General features: G+C 34.0%; 1 protein-coding gene across 1 annotated transcript; it reads left to right on the forward strand.

The window, feature by feature from the left end:
* Positions 1 to 6,479: 6,479 nt before the first annotated feature.
* Positions 6,480 to 13,972, forward strand: LOC142355242 (uncharacterized). The gene is made up of 2 exons (XM_075407468.1): positions 6,480 to 7,593; positions 13,004 to 13,972. The coding sequence occupies exons 1-2, from the start codon at positions 7,152 to 7,154 to the stop codon at positions 13,606 to 13,608; spliced, it is 1,047 nt and encodes a 348-aa protein (XP_075263583.1). The 5' UTR covers positions 6,480 to 7,151; the 3' UTR covers positions 13,609 to 13,972.
* The last annotated feature ends 1,040 nt before the right edge of the window (positions 13,973 to 15,012 follow it).

Below are 15,012 nucleotides of genomic sequence, written 5' to 3' on the forward strand. Positions count from 1 at the left end.
ATATATATATATATATATATATATACAGACACTGGATTTTTACAGCGTCGAAAACAGCGTTGATTTTTTGATTTTCTTGAAATGAGACCGATGTTTCTCAATGAGACCGAAGTCGCCCGCCCACACTTTGCTATCTGAAGGTTATTGAAGTATTACCAAAGCAGAAATCTCAACACTAAATAAATAACGGGGTGGAACAATCTTTTTACAGCAAATCTGCTCGTTAGTCATGTTGATTCGATTTCATTCCCATTATAGTGAGAGTGAGTTTTAGGGCCCCTATGGGTTGCAACCCCGCAATTTTTTCCTTGATTGCAATCTTTTGCTCTGCACTGAACCAAGTGGACCCCTTTGCGAGAGCCTTTCTATGCTCTCTTATCTTGAGTTATCATTCCATGCTTCACCTTATGATCATAACTTACTTATTAAAGTGTCTTTTGTAACAAATACGATACACAAAAAAGCGGATATATTTATGAAAAAATGAGGAGGAGTAACAATCACAAACTGACGGAAAATCATCATTCATTTGGGTTTGCAGAAGAAATGATTGATGAGGAATCATTTTAACAAGAACCGCAATTTAGTCTCAATAAATCCAGGCAATGCAATTAGTATCTTTCTGGTTCTGAGATCACTTTAATTACGAATAAAAAAATACACATTACTACTCAAAATTGGAATACTCCGTTTAATTTTAGATCTCAAACATTGAATCCAGGATTGATTGAGTTCCTTGGGGTGAAGTTATGAATTTTAACTGATATATCTGATTCAATATACTTTTAGCTCTTCCCAGCTCAGAAATCATTCATATCTGGTCCAATGGCAAGGCAAGATCAATGAATCATTTTTTCGCTGATAATTTTTCTCCGCCCATCAAATTTAACTGACATTTCGCCTTCTTGAATTAAGAAAAGAATCCATGAAAAACAATCACATATGTGCACATATTTTGTGATTATTCGAATAAATCATTTAACATAATAGTAAAAAAAAACATCCTGCCGTAGATCATCATTTGTTTATTACATTTTCAAGCTTTTTATTGAAAAAAGTTCATGAATTATGGTGGCGATAAATATTCATCTGAATATACTTTTATGACCATCGTGAGCAGAATTAATCAGTGCAAAACCAGACTTATAATTGAAATTATGTTGTCAAAGTTAGCATACTCGCAAATGTGACTTTAATCTGTGTTTTTACTCTCACCATTATCATAATTGATAAGTTTAATTATGTGTCTGGTAGAGTTACCAATCAAATTAAGCAGAAAGCTATTATCTAAACAAAAGAGCCTCAATAAACATCTAAGCGTGTACATTGTCTTTCTATTAGCCTCCGAGGCAATAAATTACAAGTTTCACTGTATGAATAAAATTATTCGGTTTGATAAATGTAATTTCAAATTAAAACTACGACTACCTGTTCTTAATTAGTACATATATTTGCTTTAACTTGCAAGCTCTTACGTAATAAGGTGTGAAAAAAGTAATATGACTTCGCAGGGAGTTCCCAGTTCGTATATGGCCACCAATTTTTTTTTGTCACACACAACTTACCCCAACTCCCAGGATTACTGGCAAGCAAGTCTTTTATTGCCGAGGTATCACTTCCGTGTGGAATTGTCAACTTTTTGTCCATGCAAACACATTAGCTCCTCACGTGACGGTCACGCCAGTAGGAGTGCAAGTCAAGATTCATTCCTTTGAGCTGCGGCTTGTCTTTGAGTAGCAAGCATTCCCGAAACTCTTTTAGGACAGCGTCTTTGGTAGTAAGAGTAGCTATCAAGAATTTGTTGAACTTCTTTCTGACCACTTTCTCAAATGAGAGAACTTGCGGACTGTCGTGACAAGCGTGCTGACGTTTGATGTAAATGGTGATTTGCGGGGCGTGGTTGTGATCGAAGCAGTTCTAAAGACGACTCGTGGGGAGTTTCTTATTGCATTTATTTTTTCCGGAACGAGTTGTTTTTCAACGAAGAAAATTTATTCATTCCAATTTTTTTGGATTATGAAATTAAGTGATAAAACAAATTGTCAGAAGTAGACAGTGACTGACTTTGGAGGATATTTTTGTACAGAAAACACTTTCGGAAAGTTTGTTGAATTGGCGGGTGAATTATTGGTAGAATATTAGTCTTTCAACGCGTTGGTTCTATTTAGATAATTCAGGACAGACATTGAAGGATGTTGGTGATTGACAGATTAATTACATTGTTTTCAGCTTCATTGTGCAACACCTAGCTTTCAGCTGCATTTTGCAAAATCTTTCAAATTGATTGGCAGATGTTGTTGAATTACTTTGTAATGTGTTTGCTTCTGAAACAGTGTTGGATGAAAGAAAAATTTGTCATCATATACAGAAACAAAATTAGCTGGCTCATAAATTTTGCAAAAATTTTAATCAAGAAATCCGATTTTTTTACCCTTGTAAATGTTTGATTTTAAAATTGAAAGCTAAAAGGTTGGTCGAACCATCAAGATAGGTGGTATTATATGACTTTTAAGATCTGTGTTCTTTTAAAGAAGGCAGTAACGCCCGATAATCTGTTATAACAATAAGTTTTTTTCTATCGATATTTTTGTAATGTTCGGTGGACTAAAGGACGCATAATAATTCAATATAATATATGTATGTAATGCTTTTCTTCACTTTTTAAAAAATGTGAAGTAAATCAAATTGTGAAGCTGAGGCGTTGCATTTGACTCAGTTTTAGCGTCGCAGAACGCAATGCATGTTTTTGCTGTGTTTTGTTTTGCTGTTTTTGTTTGCAATGTGTGTATTGTGGATGTCAATCCAACTGCATTTGTCTGATTTTTTAGTTGTGGTTTAAGTGGTTGGAGTCATTGCGAAAGGTTGTGAATATTAAAAGTCGGGATATCCTGTTTTCGAGTTTGAAAGAGTTTGAGCAGAAAGAGAATGGGATTTTCAGTTTAACAAAATTTGGTAAAATGATGCCCAATTTATCAGCATCTGGTTTAGGCAGACAATAAAAAACGAGCAAAAATTGTTCATCTCTTGTACTTTTATTAGCAATCAAAATAACATCTGGGAAACCAAATGTGTTTTTGATGCCTTTCACAGTGCAATCCATGGCTTTCTGGAACTCGACTAGCATCTCAGTCGGGCCGTTAAACCTTGTTTTGAAGCGATATCTCTCAGTCCAATCAATACTTACAATATTGATATTGCAATGTTTAGCAGTATCAAGATGGAGATTAAGTTAACTATATTATCCTTTAAATCCTTTAACTGGATTTTTAGGGCCAATATCAACTTTAATAGGGAAATTTTCCAGTTCTCTTGTGAGCTTCTGCGGTTTTGGTTGGAATTGACTGTAGAATTTTAAAGTTATTGTGTTTTTCAGCGGTCAATTTAAGATATCAGAATTCAGAACGCTTTCACAACGCAAATCTTTATTGTACTTTGTTGTGTTATTGTGTTGGTCGTGTTATCTTTTGAGGAATGGAGTGTTTGGTAGCACTCAAAAGCACCAAACAGAGTTTGACCCAGTTTTTTTAAATCAACGGGAACAATAATCTCGGGCTCTTCGGTGCGCATACCGTTGCTGTCAGCTGGGTTTGTATCATAGCAGAGACATGATTGGGCTCATTGGCAGATTTGTTGATGTCTTTATGAGGAGCTGGAGATATCTAACGTGCCAAGTGATTAGATGGAACAATTTCTTGTGCTATCATGTGATTTGAATCGCTTTTGAAGTCAATAATGAGGTTGTTTTTTTAATTTTCGGTATATAGAGCATAGTTTTGGGTTTGAAGTTTACACTTTTGGCTTTCGATGCTTGCGACCATATCATAATATCAAGCATCGTGTCATGAGATAAATTCTGCATTGGAATTGTAATTTAATATTGAGTTTACAATATTTTGATTGGGAGTAGATTGGTCTAAAGAATTAGCTTTTGTGCGATTATCAGGTAGGGGCTATTACGTTTGGGTTTTCATTCAATCGGGCAAAGTGATTTTACGATTTATAATTATAGCACATTTTTTTGCGATACAATTGTCTGCAATTCTGAGACCAGAATTGAACACAATAAAAAATTGTTGAAGTACGCATTTGGTTACAGAACAAAATTTGTCTCGATTTTGCCATGCAAATTGACCCCTTTTTTTAAAAGCGTTGATTTGAGGAGCAGATTTTCTACCAAAAAATTGCATTTGATTTCACGTCACGAGCTCAATATTATTCGCAAAATTCATTTCCTGCCCTGGCTCAACTGTTTCTTCGAGTAGTTTCTTACTGCGCCCTGCATGTGTGCTATTAAAAAATCGAGAATTGTGATCTGATCCTAATTGCCAAATGACAAACTTCTGATAGTTCACGCAAGTGCCAAAACAACAATAACTGGATTCCACCTTCGGCTGTTTTCTTGGTCAATGCTTCTTCCATCAAACGTCAAAGTTCAAAAATTGTGAAAATATCCATCACGAGATTTGGATCACGACTACTAACAAAACGTGATTACAGTAGATTCACTATCGTTATTAGAAACAAAAGTTGACTGGAAGTTTTACTTGTGCAGTTTTTCTCGAACTACAAAACACAATATAATGAGTAAACAACAGCTAATTGGTTTGATCAGACAATAATTCATGAAGCGGGATAACCATTACTAGACACAAATGTGAACACGCTAGCAAAATGAAAGAAAAAATTATGATGAATAAAACTGACCTTCAATCAAATAAATAAATTAAATGCAGTTTTACTGCAACTGATATGGGTAGATAAAAAACGCTAGAATTATGTATCACATAGTGTTACCATAACTTTTTTTGCTTTCGCTGAGAGTTTGTTTTTGTCTTTTTGTCTATATTTAAGATCCTGGACTACAATGATCAATTTACAGACACTGGGTTGTTAAAGCGTTGAAAAAAGCGCTGATTTTTTTTATTTTCTTGAACTAATTTCTCGAGGAGACAGAAGTCGCCCACACCTTGCTATCTGAAGGTTATTGAAGTATTACCAAAGCAGAAATCTCAACACTAAATAAATAACGGGGTGGAACAATATTATTACAGCAAATCTGCTCGTTAGTTATGTTGATTCGATTTCATTCCCATTATAGTGAGAGTGAGTTTTAGGGCCCCTATGGGTTGTAACCCCGCCATCTTTTCCTTGCTTGCAATCTTTTGCTCTCCACTGAACCAACTGGACCACTTTGCGAGAGCCTTGCAATGCTCTCTTATTTTGAGTTATCATTTCATGTTTCGTCTTATGATCATAATCTACTTTTTAAAGTGTATTTTGTAACAAATATGATACACAAAAAAGCGGAGATATTTATGAAAACATGAGGAGGAGTAACAATCACAAACTGGCAGAAACTCATCATTCATTTGGGCCTGCAGAAGGAATGATTGATGAGGAATTGTTTTAACAAGAACCGCAATTCAGTCTCAATACCTCCAGGCAATGCCATTAGTATCTTTCTGGTTCTGAGATCACTTTAGTTACGAATAAAAAAGTACACATTTCTACTCAAAATCGGAATACTCCGTTTAATTTTAGATCTCAAACATTGAATCCAGGATTGATTGAGTTCCTTGGGTTGAAGTTATCAATTTTAACTGATATATCTGATTCAATATACTTTTAGCTCTTCCCAGCTCAGAAATCATTCATATCTGGTCCAATGGCAAGGCAAGATCAATGAATCATTTTTTCGCTGATAATTTTTCTCCGCCCATCAAATTTAACTGACATTTCGCCTTCTTGAGTTAAGAAAAGAATCCATGAAAAACAATCACATATGTGCACATATTTTATGATTATTCGAATAAATCATTTAACATAATAGTCAAATAAAACATCCTGCCGTAGATCATCATTTATTTATTACATTTTCAAGCTTTCTATTGGAAAAAGTTCATGAATTATGGTGGCGATAAATATTCATCTGAATATACTTTTATGACCATCGTGAGCAGAATTAATCAGTGCGAAACCAGACTTATAATTAAAATTAAGTTGTCAAAATTAGCATAGTCGCAAATGTGACTTTAATCTGTGTTTTTACTCTTACCATTATCATAATTGATACGTTTAATTATATGTCTGGTCGAGTTACCAATCAAATTAAGCAGAATGCTATTATCTAAACAAAAGAGCCTCAATAAACATATAAGCGTGTACATTGTCTTTCTGTAAGCCTCAGGGGGAATAAATTATAAGTTTCGCTGTTTGTATGAATAAAACTAGTCGGTTTGATAAATGTAATTTCAAATTAAAACTACGACTACCTGTGCTTAATTAGTACATATATTTGCTTTAACTTGCAAGCTCTTACGTAATAAGGTGTGAAAAAAGTAATATGACGAAGTCATAAAGTATAAATTCTACATTTGCAATATACAAGAATAAAAATTGCTCTAATTAACCAGTAATGAGCTGAGACTTGGCTCATATTGTTAGAGATGCACATACGCGTTCTATCTTAGCGTCTGTGCGTCAAAAAGTGAGTTTTGAAGAGTCTAAAAATCTCGAATTTTGAGAGTACTCAACTATTCACAGTCATAAATAGTTATAAATGGTTATAAATTACGAGAGGCTGGAGCATTCTCCGTGACAAACTAATTACCAAACAGATGAGCAGAGAGAGAACAATATCAAAAAATTCAAGTGTGTCATCGTATTAATTCTCATTACCATATTTTCTTTCTTTTTTCTTTCTCTCTCGCTCCGAATGGCTTGGAGCGCGCAAATAAACATATTGAGAAACAATTAAATTAATCAACAAAAAGTGACCATACCAACCATACCACATACCAAGCACCCCCTCCCCCCTGCTTTATGCAGAAGAAAGCTGACCTCAGTCCAAAGACAACAAAAACAAACAAAAAGCGAAGAAAAACAAATAAAGCAAGTTTCTTCTTTCATGCTGGGCTATTTGAAAGAGTTCAAAAATAAATAAAAGATTTATTAACAATTGTTACCGTCTAAAAATTAAAATTGCACCTAAATCTTACTGACTATTGAAGAAGTTCTTACTGTCTTTCTAAGGCAAACACTCTCGAAAACACTTAAACGAAAATAGTAGTTAAACTGTAACTTCAACTTTCATATACTTTTCGAAAAGTGATCTCAAATATATATCAAATTTTATCAAAAAGCGGCTTGAAATGTCAAAGCCAGTTGATCATAAGATATCTCTCCGGCCTTATCTCCAAGAAAACCGACCCTTACTCCAAAACTACCCAACACCCGGTTGCAACCTACAAGTTCCAAGGCAACCGAAAGCTATCGAGACTCCGGAACAGAGGTCATCAAACCCAGATCTGGACCATCGCGGGGTACTCGTCGCTCAAAACCGCGAGGAAGAGGAGCATGATTCTGTAATGAACGTCGTCAATTCTTACGATCTAGACTCGGAACCGGGGTGTCGCAGTCCAATAGTTGAGACACAGTTTCCTGGTCTGGGTCGAGGTGTGCAACAACGTCATCATCGGCAGCCGAGGCACGGAAGACTAGGTCATCCGGTTCCATTCATGGACATTGAGGTTGATATAAATGCCATTGAGAACGATGGAAATCTAGACGAGTCTCAAAATATGTCATCCCCAGGTAAGATCAAAACCAAACCTGTAAAGGTTTCGAAATGCAGAGTGTTTATAGTACACGCTTTTTGATATGTTTCCTGGATCTTTTTCCCTTTGAAACATTTATTTTTTTCCAGAGCAAGTGATAATACACAAGTAATATAGATCCCTTCCATTTGTACACCCTAGAGAGTGATTACAGCTAATACAGCTATCCGTATCATTAATAAACTTCTCAATTATTGCTGATTATAATCTACTTGAAATTGGTAAGAGGGCAATTCTTATTCTACTTCAATTCGTAAATACTCAAATTTTGGACTTTTCAAAATATTTATGATTGTTTTCCTGCTTTAAAGCATTTTTTATATCTTTCATTTCGAACTATATCTTTTGACAATATGAATCTTGTACTTCATCATAATTTATAAACAGAAAGATTGTAAAATTTCGTGCAATAAATTGTCGCTAAATTTTATCGATTATTTTCATTTTTTTTCTGGAAAAAATAGGGTGGAAAGAATTTTGTCAATTTTCACAATTGGTTGTACGGCAGAAAAAAATTGTGAACACTGTAACTATGTTCCGCGACTGGGCGATTAACATAACTATTTGATGCGTCCAATAGAATTGCATGCTTTCCCCAGGCGAGATGAGAACCAAAATTGTAAAGGTTCGAAAGGCAGAGTGTTTAGGGTACACGATTTTTGATATGTTTCCTCGAATCTTTTTCCCCGTGGAATATTCCTTTTTTTCCAGAGCTTTCTTTAATACACAAATAGTATAGATACCTTCCATTTGTACAACCGAGAGAGTGATTACAGCTAATATAGCTATCAGTATTTTTCATAAACCTCTCTATTATAGATTATTGTAATATAGTTGAAATAGGTAAGAGTTCAATACTTATTCTACTACAATTCGTTAATACTCAAATTATAGTTTTTTGAAATGTTTATCATTGTTTTCATGTTTTAGACATTTTGTATGTCTTGCTCTATGAGTTATATCATCTTTATCCTGTAATGCATCCAAAACTACAAAAAGAAAGACAATAAAATTTCATGAGATCAATTTTCTCTAACTGTCATCGATTATGTTCAATTTTTTTTCTGGAAAGAATAGGGTGGAAAGAATTTTGTCAATTTTCACAATTGGTTGTACGGCAGAAAAAAATTGTGAACACTGTAACTATGTTCCGCGACTGGGCGATTAACATAACTATTTGATGCGTCCAATAGAATTGCATGCTTTCCCCAGGCGAGATGAGAACCAAAATTGTAAAGGTTCGAAAGGGAGAGTGTTTAGGGTACACGATTTTTGATATGTTTCCTCGAATCTTTTTCCCCGTGGAATATTCCTTTTTTTCCAGAGCTTTCTTTAATACACAAATAGTATAGATACCTTCCATTTGTACAACCGAGAGAGTGATTACAGCTAATATAGCTATCAGTATTTTTCATAAACCTCTCTATTATAGATTATTGTAATATAGTTGAAATAGGTAAGAGTTCAATACTTATTCTACTACAATTCGTTAATACTCAAATTATAGTCTTTTGAAATGTTTATCATTGTTTTCATGTTTTAGACATTTTGTATGTCTTGCTCTATGAGTTATATCATCTTTATCCTGTAATGCATCCAAAACTACAAAAAGAAAGACAATAAAATTTCATGAGATCAATTTTCTCTAACTGTCATCGATTATGTTCAATTTTTTTTCTGGAAAAAATCAGAACAGTTTTCAAAATTAACTGTACGACGGAGAATAATTTGTCGACACTATAACTATGGTCCGCGACTGTTCAATTAATATCAAAATTTGGTGCGTTCAACAGAATTGCACGCCTTCACCAGATTTTCGTGCACTCAGTTTAGGTTTTTGCGCGTTTAGTAGACTTTCGTTATTTTACGGGATTTCGTGCGTTCAAGCATCAAACATTCGTACGTGATTAGACTTTCGCGGTATCATCACATTTTTAAACGCAAAAACGTTTGGACATGAAGTCAAAATGTATGTACCTGAATGCATAAAGTCTGACGTAGACACAAAATCCGCATACTTTAGTGCAAACAACAGATTTTGTGAACTCTCATTCATGTACTTTTGTGCGTTCATGTCCAAATTTTTATGCGCTTGACAATAAACTGCATTAACTGCAAATAACTTATGTGCTTGAAATTAGTATAATTTATCATTTCGTATGTAAATTTTCAGAATTATTGAAGGACTAATAGGGTTGAAAACTCTTAAGAAAGTTAAAAAAAACATTGGAAAACGTTGCAGAAAACGATCAAAATTTGATTGCTTTTTTTCTGAGTTCCACATTTATCCTTTTTAAAAACTCAAGCTAGTTTTGGTTTTCTGCCTTGATAGCCGCCACTCGAGGGGGGTACTCTGGAGTAAGAGAGCAATACCTCGTCTGATAGTGAATACTTTTTTTTAAAACCAAATTGAAAAATTTACCGCGTTCAGTTCCAGACATTTGAAAAAAATTTAGCGCCTCTCTTTTCACAATTTCGTGCGTTTATTTTCACATTTATTTGCGCTCCTTTCCAGACTCTTCTGCGTTCTTGTTCAGATTTTGGTGCCTTTTTCGATGATTCCATACAATGTAATTTGGTTTTAAATTCGCGACGCCTCCCTCGTGCGTTCATCTTCAGTCTGGGCATACTTGGTTTCGTCTGCGACATAGATCTGGGAAAAGAATATTTTTTATAAATTACATGGGACCAGTTCCAAACTGTCAAAGTTCGTACAGCTTTTCTTGCTTTTTGTTGAGTTTTCAGAGCTATGAAATATTCATACTAATTTCTAATCGTAATAAGTCGGTTGACAACAGGTTTAGCAGGAATGTCATTTGCAATTATTTTCAAATTTTTGATCATTTAGTTGGTTTTACAGAGATGTCGAGATGTAAGTTGACTATTGGTATGGATGGGTGGATGGAAACCACTCTGTGATTGGCATCCGGAATTTATCAGCCAGTTTTTTGGGAATTAGCCCCAGAGTATATTTTTCATTATATATTTTTTAGTCCCGTCTTCTTTCTTTCTTAAACATTGCTATGTAAATGGGCAGAATAAGCCCTATATTTTTCTTTGTATATATTTACTTATTTATTATGCTGTCCTTTGATGCTAGGTGAATAGTTGATTAATTGAATTCAAAAACGAAACGGCAATAAGAGTTTGTTGAAGACGATTTCATTGCTTAAGTAGTTTGTAGTGTGGCATTGTTTCTAAAATGGGTTGTTAAATTTTGTAGATTGTAAAGTGTTGTAAATGCACATAAAAGAGCAGTGTCCTGTAAATGGTAGCAATCAACGGTACCACCTGAGATTGCGGAAATTGGGGCTGTTGAACAAAAAGGCTATTTTCCTTAACTGCTCCTAAAACAGTTCCCAACTGTCATGAAATTCCGGTCCAAAATTGGCAATTGTAGAATACATTATTTGAAATTATTTGTTGACTTAAATAGATAAAGCTGTTGAAAATTAAATGGAGTTGAAAATTAAATCCAGATAATTAGATAAACTTTCTCGAACGCGTTGGTGCATTATATTACTTATTACTATGATTAATACATTTAGTTTAATGGGATGATTAAATCTCTTTTTTATCCGGGGTGCGGGGGTTAAATGTTAAAATATATCGTTTTCGAGTTAAAAATTCGAGGGTTTAACAAATTTAACTGTTTTTGTTTGGTGATTTTTGAATCAATTTTGCCAATTTAGATAATTTTGCGCCAAATAAAGTTTTATTTTCTCAGATTTTAAAGCACAGATGACAAAAAATGTTTATTTAACCGATTTTTTCATAGTTGTTCTGACGTAATTGTACAAACGGGACGGCATAACTAACTTTTTTCCGCATAGCTCCTCGTTTACATAAGGAAGGTATACAAGTTGCACCCTAAGGGAGAGATAGAGTAATGAAAGAGAACCCCATGTGCCCGTAACAGCAGGATTGGGATAATTGCTTTTGTGCTATTTTTAATTGCTATAACATTCAATTGAATAAAGCCATTTAACCAGCATTAGGTGTTACATATTACTCATAACTTGGAGAACAAATGCTGCGTTTGTCATCAATATAACATAAAATTTTTGGAAAACAGCACATTTTTAGATTTCCTATGTTAAGGATGCACTGAGTCTTATTTGTAAACAAATAATTACTAGTTTATCAGATCAGCGCCTGCAAAAAAACTGAGCCAAAAATTGCAAGAGCTTGCAAAATAGCCCCTGCAAGGTCATTTTTCTTGCAAGATCTTACAATAAAACCATCTGCACTGGACTGGGGTAACTAAATCGGCTCTAATTTAGGATCTTAATTAGCCTCTTTCATAATCAGTCTATATATCTACATTCATCCCCATTTCCGTTGACAAATAAGTAAGAAACGCCTATTAATTAATCACCCATTCATAATTTAGTAATTAGAAACCACTAACCAACCAAGTTATTAATTTACCCGTTAATATATTCATGTCTAGACCGATTTCTAACTTACCAAGGTATTCGAAATCGACCCAAATTGAATTAATCCCCTGTATATTATGAATGCTCCATTAAAGTATTTGATCACGTCGATAAAAATGTTTGCCAAGTTATTCGAAATCTCTTAAACGCTTGGATGCATCTTCGTATTACAGCAATAATTTACTTTGCGATTAACAACAGTGCGTAAAAAGTCATAAATTTCGTAAAGAGATGCTTCAAAAATAACAGCCAAGTTAAATATAACTGACCAACTTAACTGTTCCTTCATGTTACAGTCCAAATTAGCCCCAGAATATCTCTATTTTGATTTATTAAAACCTGTCAAATAAGATATAAATTAACCTGTTTTGATTAGTTTGCCCAACTTTAAACCCAAAGCCCTCAACCAATGTGAAGGTTTCACGCTATTTAAATTTTGTCTCGAATTTCAAATACAAGAAAATATACAATAAACCTCAATCTAAACCACAATCTTGTCTAAGTACGCAGCATTAAACTTTATTTGCTGTTGCGGCTTCGGAATTGTGCCCCTATTTGTTATTTTTCGAGTCCCACCAGCTGTATATGTTGTCGTAAAATTTATCTCAAACTTACACAACTTAATCATAAACTGTCTGGGGACGTTTCTTTGATTTTCGGGTGAAAATTGTTCACTATTTGTTCACTCTTAAGGTGTCCTGCCAGGGTAAGCCCCACCCCTAAATCAAAATCAAACTTCCGCCATACTCCAGCAAAAACAGAAAATTGGCTGTTTTGGCAATCACAGCTTGCAAATTGCTACTTTGTAACGCAATGCACCTTCGCCGTCTGAAATGCAGAGCTCTGTTATGAAGTCCCAGTTATGATAAGTTACGAAACAGTTAATTTATCAAATCCATATAATAAAGGCGTTACAGTTGTGTTTATTGAAAACAAATTCCTATTTAGATTACTGCGATCAAAACTCGGGAACAAATTACTCCTCAAAAAGCGGTAACTTTGCTTCAAACTTTAATAATATGAGCCAGCACGACAGCATGGAAAGCTCACCTCAAATGGAAAAGCAAACAACAACAAACAAACAAATACAACAGCTTCAAATTGAAGAGTCGGAAATGATGAAAAACACAAGACGAAGGAAATGTTGTCCGCGAAAAGCGCCGTTACGAGTATATTTTACTGTCGCTATAATTATATTACTGGTTATAGTTGTAATATCTCTTTCTGTTACTTTGATTATCACTCTTCTTAACAGCAAACATAAGAAACTAGACAATTCTCAATTAATATCTTCAGATTTTATTGATGAAAACGAGACATCAACATACGATTATGACTATGACTACAGCGATGACGCAATGCACGATGATTTAGTCCACGAGAATCAACGAGCGGGAAATGATTACATAATAAGTGATGTAATTTACAGTGATCCTGGAATTGTCTATCGCGTGAATCCAAATATCTTTGCAGACAGTGACAATGATGGTGTTGGGGATTTGAACGGAATCAGAGAGTTCATTTCTTACTTCGCTTTCATTAAGGTTGGTTAAAAAATGACTTGTCTATTGATGCTACGAAAGCGCAGAAATACGCATTCAGAAGTTGCCTCCTTTGCCTTTTTTGCTGAACTATACGTCAACTTGAGCTGGTCTCGACCAGATTTTTGAATTAAAATACAAAATTTATTGGTAAAATATACCAATTGTTATAAGTTCTAGAGTAAATGCATGCAAAATGATTACCTAAGCTATTTTTTTCAGAACTCAAAAACAATGAAATTATTTGAACAATGTATAAATGATGACACCTACTCTGATAATATTTTGACAGAAAATTTGCTTAAATTACTTTTATTAGATTAATCAAAACAAAATGATTGCTCCAGCATTCAAATTTATTTGGCTTTTAGGAATCTTATGCTACCCCGGTTTTTAGTTATGTCAAATTTGGTCGATTGATGTCTCTAGAGAAATTAACCAGTCGTTAAAGTAATTTTTTTTTTCAAATGTGTCGTTTTTTCTACTATTTAATTGATTAAACACACTTTAGATAAGTTAGAAAAAACATCTACTGAAATTGCTGATTAGAAGTAACGTCAGAAAAGAAGTAGATTTATAATAAAAAACGATCTTGATTGGAAAATCAATATATGACAAATTTGGAGACAAAGGAAAGTGCAAAATATGTGAAATCAAATTTCCTTTTTTTTTCGTTAAAATTGTATTTATAAGATAATGTCTTTCTAATCCATTGATTACATTTTGAGGTTGCATTAGCGGCTGAATGCTTCCAAAATTAGATTTGATCAGATACACTAAAGTATTTTTGGGGACGTCTTCAATTAATAATTTTAATTGAAAAAAATATGTTCGACGGTAGATTTAATATAACTGTTTTTTTAAATAAAAACTGATCTTTAGAAAATATATTACACTAGGAGGCTCGGTTATGCGAGTACGCACATAAGGTTCCGACCCCGCTCAACCATATTCTTGATTTAATTGGCTACCAAATGATAAAGAGATAGAAAACTTTCAAAATTGTACAAATCGTTCAATAAACAACCAATGGAATAAAATAATGTCACACTAGAGGGAGGGCCGATGAACGTTGATGATAAAAGGGCTACTAGAAAAGACAAAAATAAATATCAAACAACAGAAATTATTTGCGACGAAAACTCCATGTCTATAATTGAAAATAATCATAACAAAACCAAACTCGCATGAGATGAAACCTAAACGAAACAATTTGAACTATACTTCAAAAGAAAAGATAAGAAGAGACTTGTCTTCAATACGACTGGTTAACAGGTTGACAAGAAAGAGCAAAGAGGTGCGAAGTTCAAAAATACGTTCTCATTTTTGAATACAACTAATTTCACCGTTATTAATGTCATTAGATATCAAAAGAAATCCCTAAAATGTTTATTTATATCTCCATAGGAGGCAACT

The sequence above is a fragment of the Convolutriloba macropyga genome, unplaced genomic scaffold (genome assembly GCF_964194025.1).
Source record: "Convolutriloba macropyga unplaced genomic scaffold, txConMacr16.3 SCAFFOLD_1923, whole genome shotgun sequence".
NCBI classification, from domain to species: domain Eukaryota; kingdom Metazoa; phylum Xenacoelomorpha; order Acoela; family Convolutidae; genus Convolutriloba; species Convolutriloba macropyga.

What these genes read in the sequence shown, in the direction of transcription:
- LOC142355242 (XM_075407468.1), top strand. Translation starts at nt 7,152, where the DNA reads ATGTCAAAGCCAGTTGATCATAAGATATCTCTCCGGCCTTATCTCCAA. An exon ending in TCAAAATATGTCATCCCCAG is followed by an intron (nt 7,594 to 13,003) that starts GTAAGATCAAAA and finishes ATTCCTATTTAG; the next exon opens with ATTACTGCGATCAAAACTCG.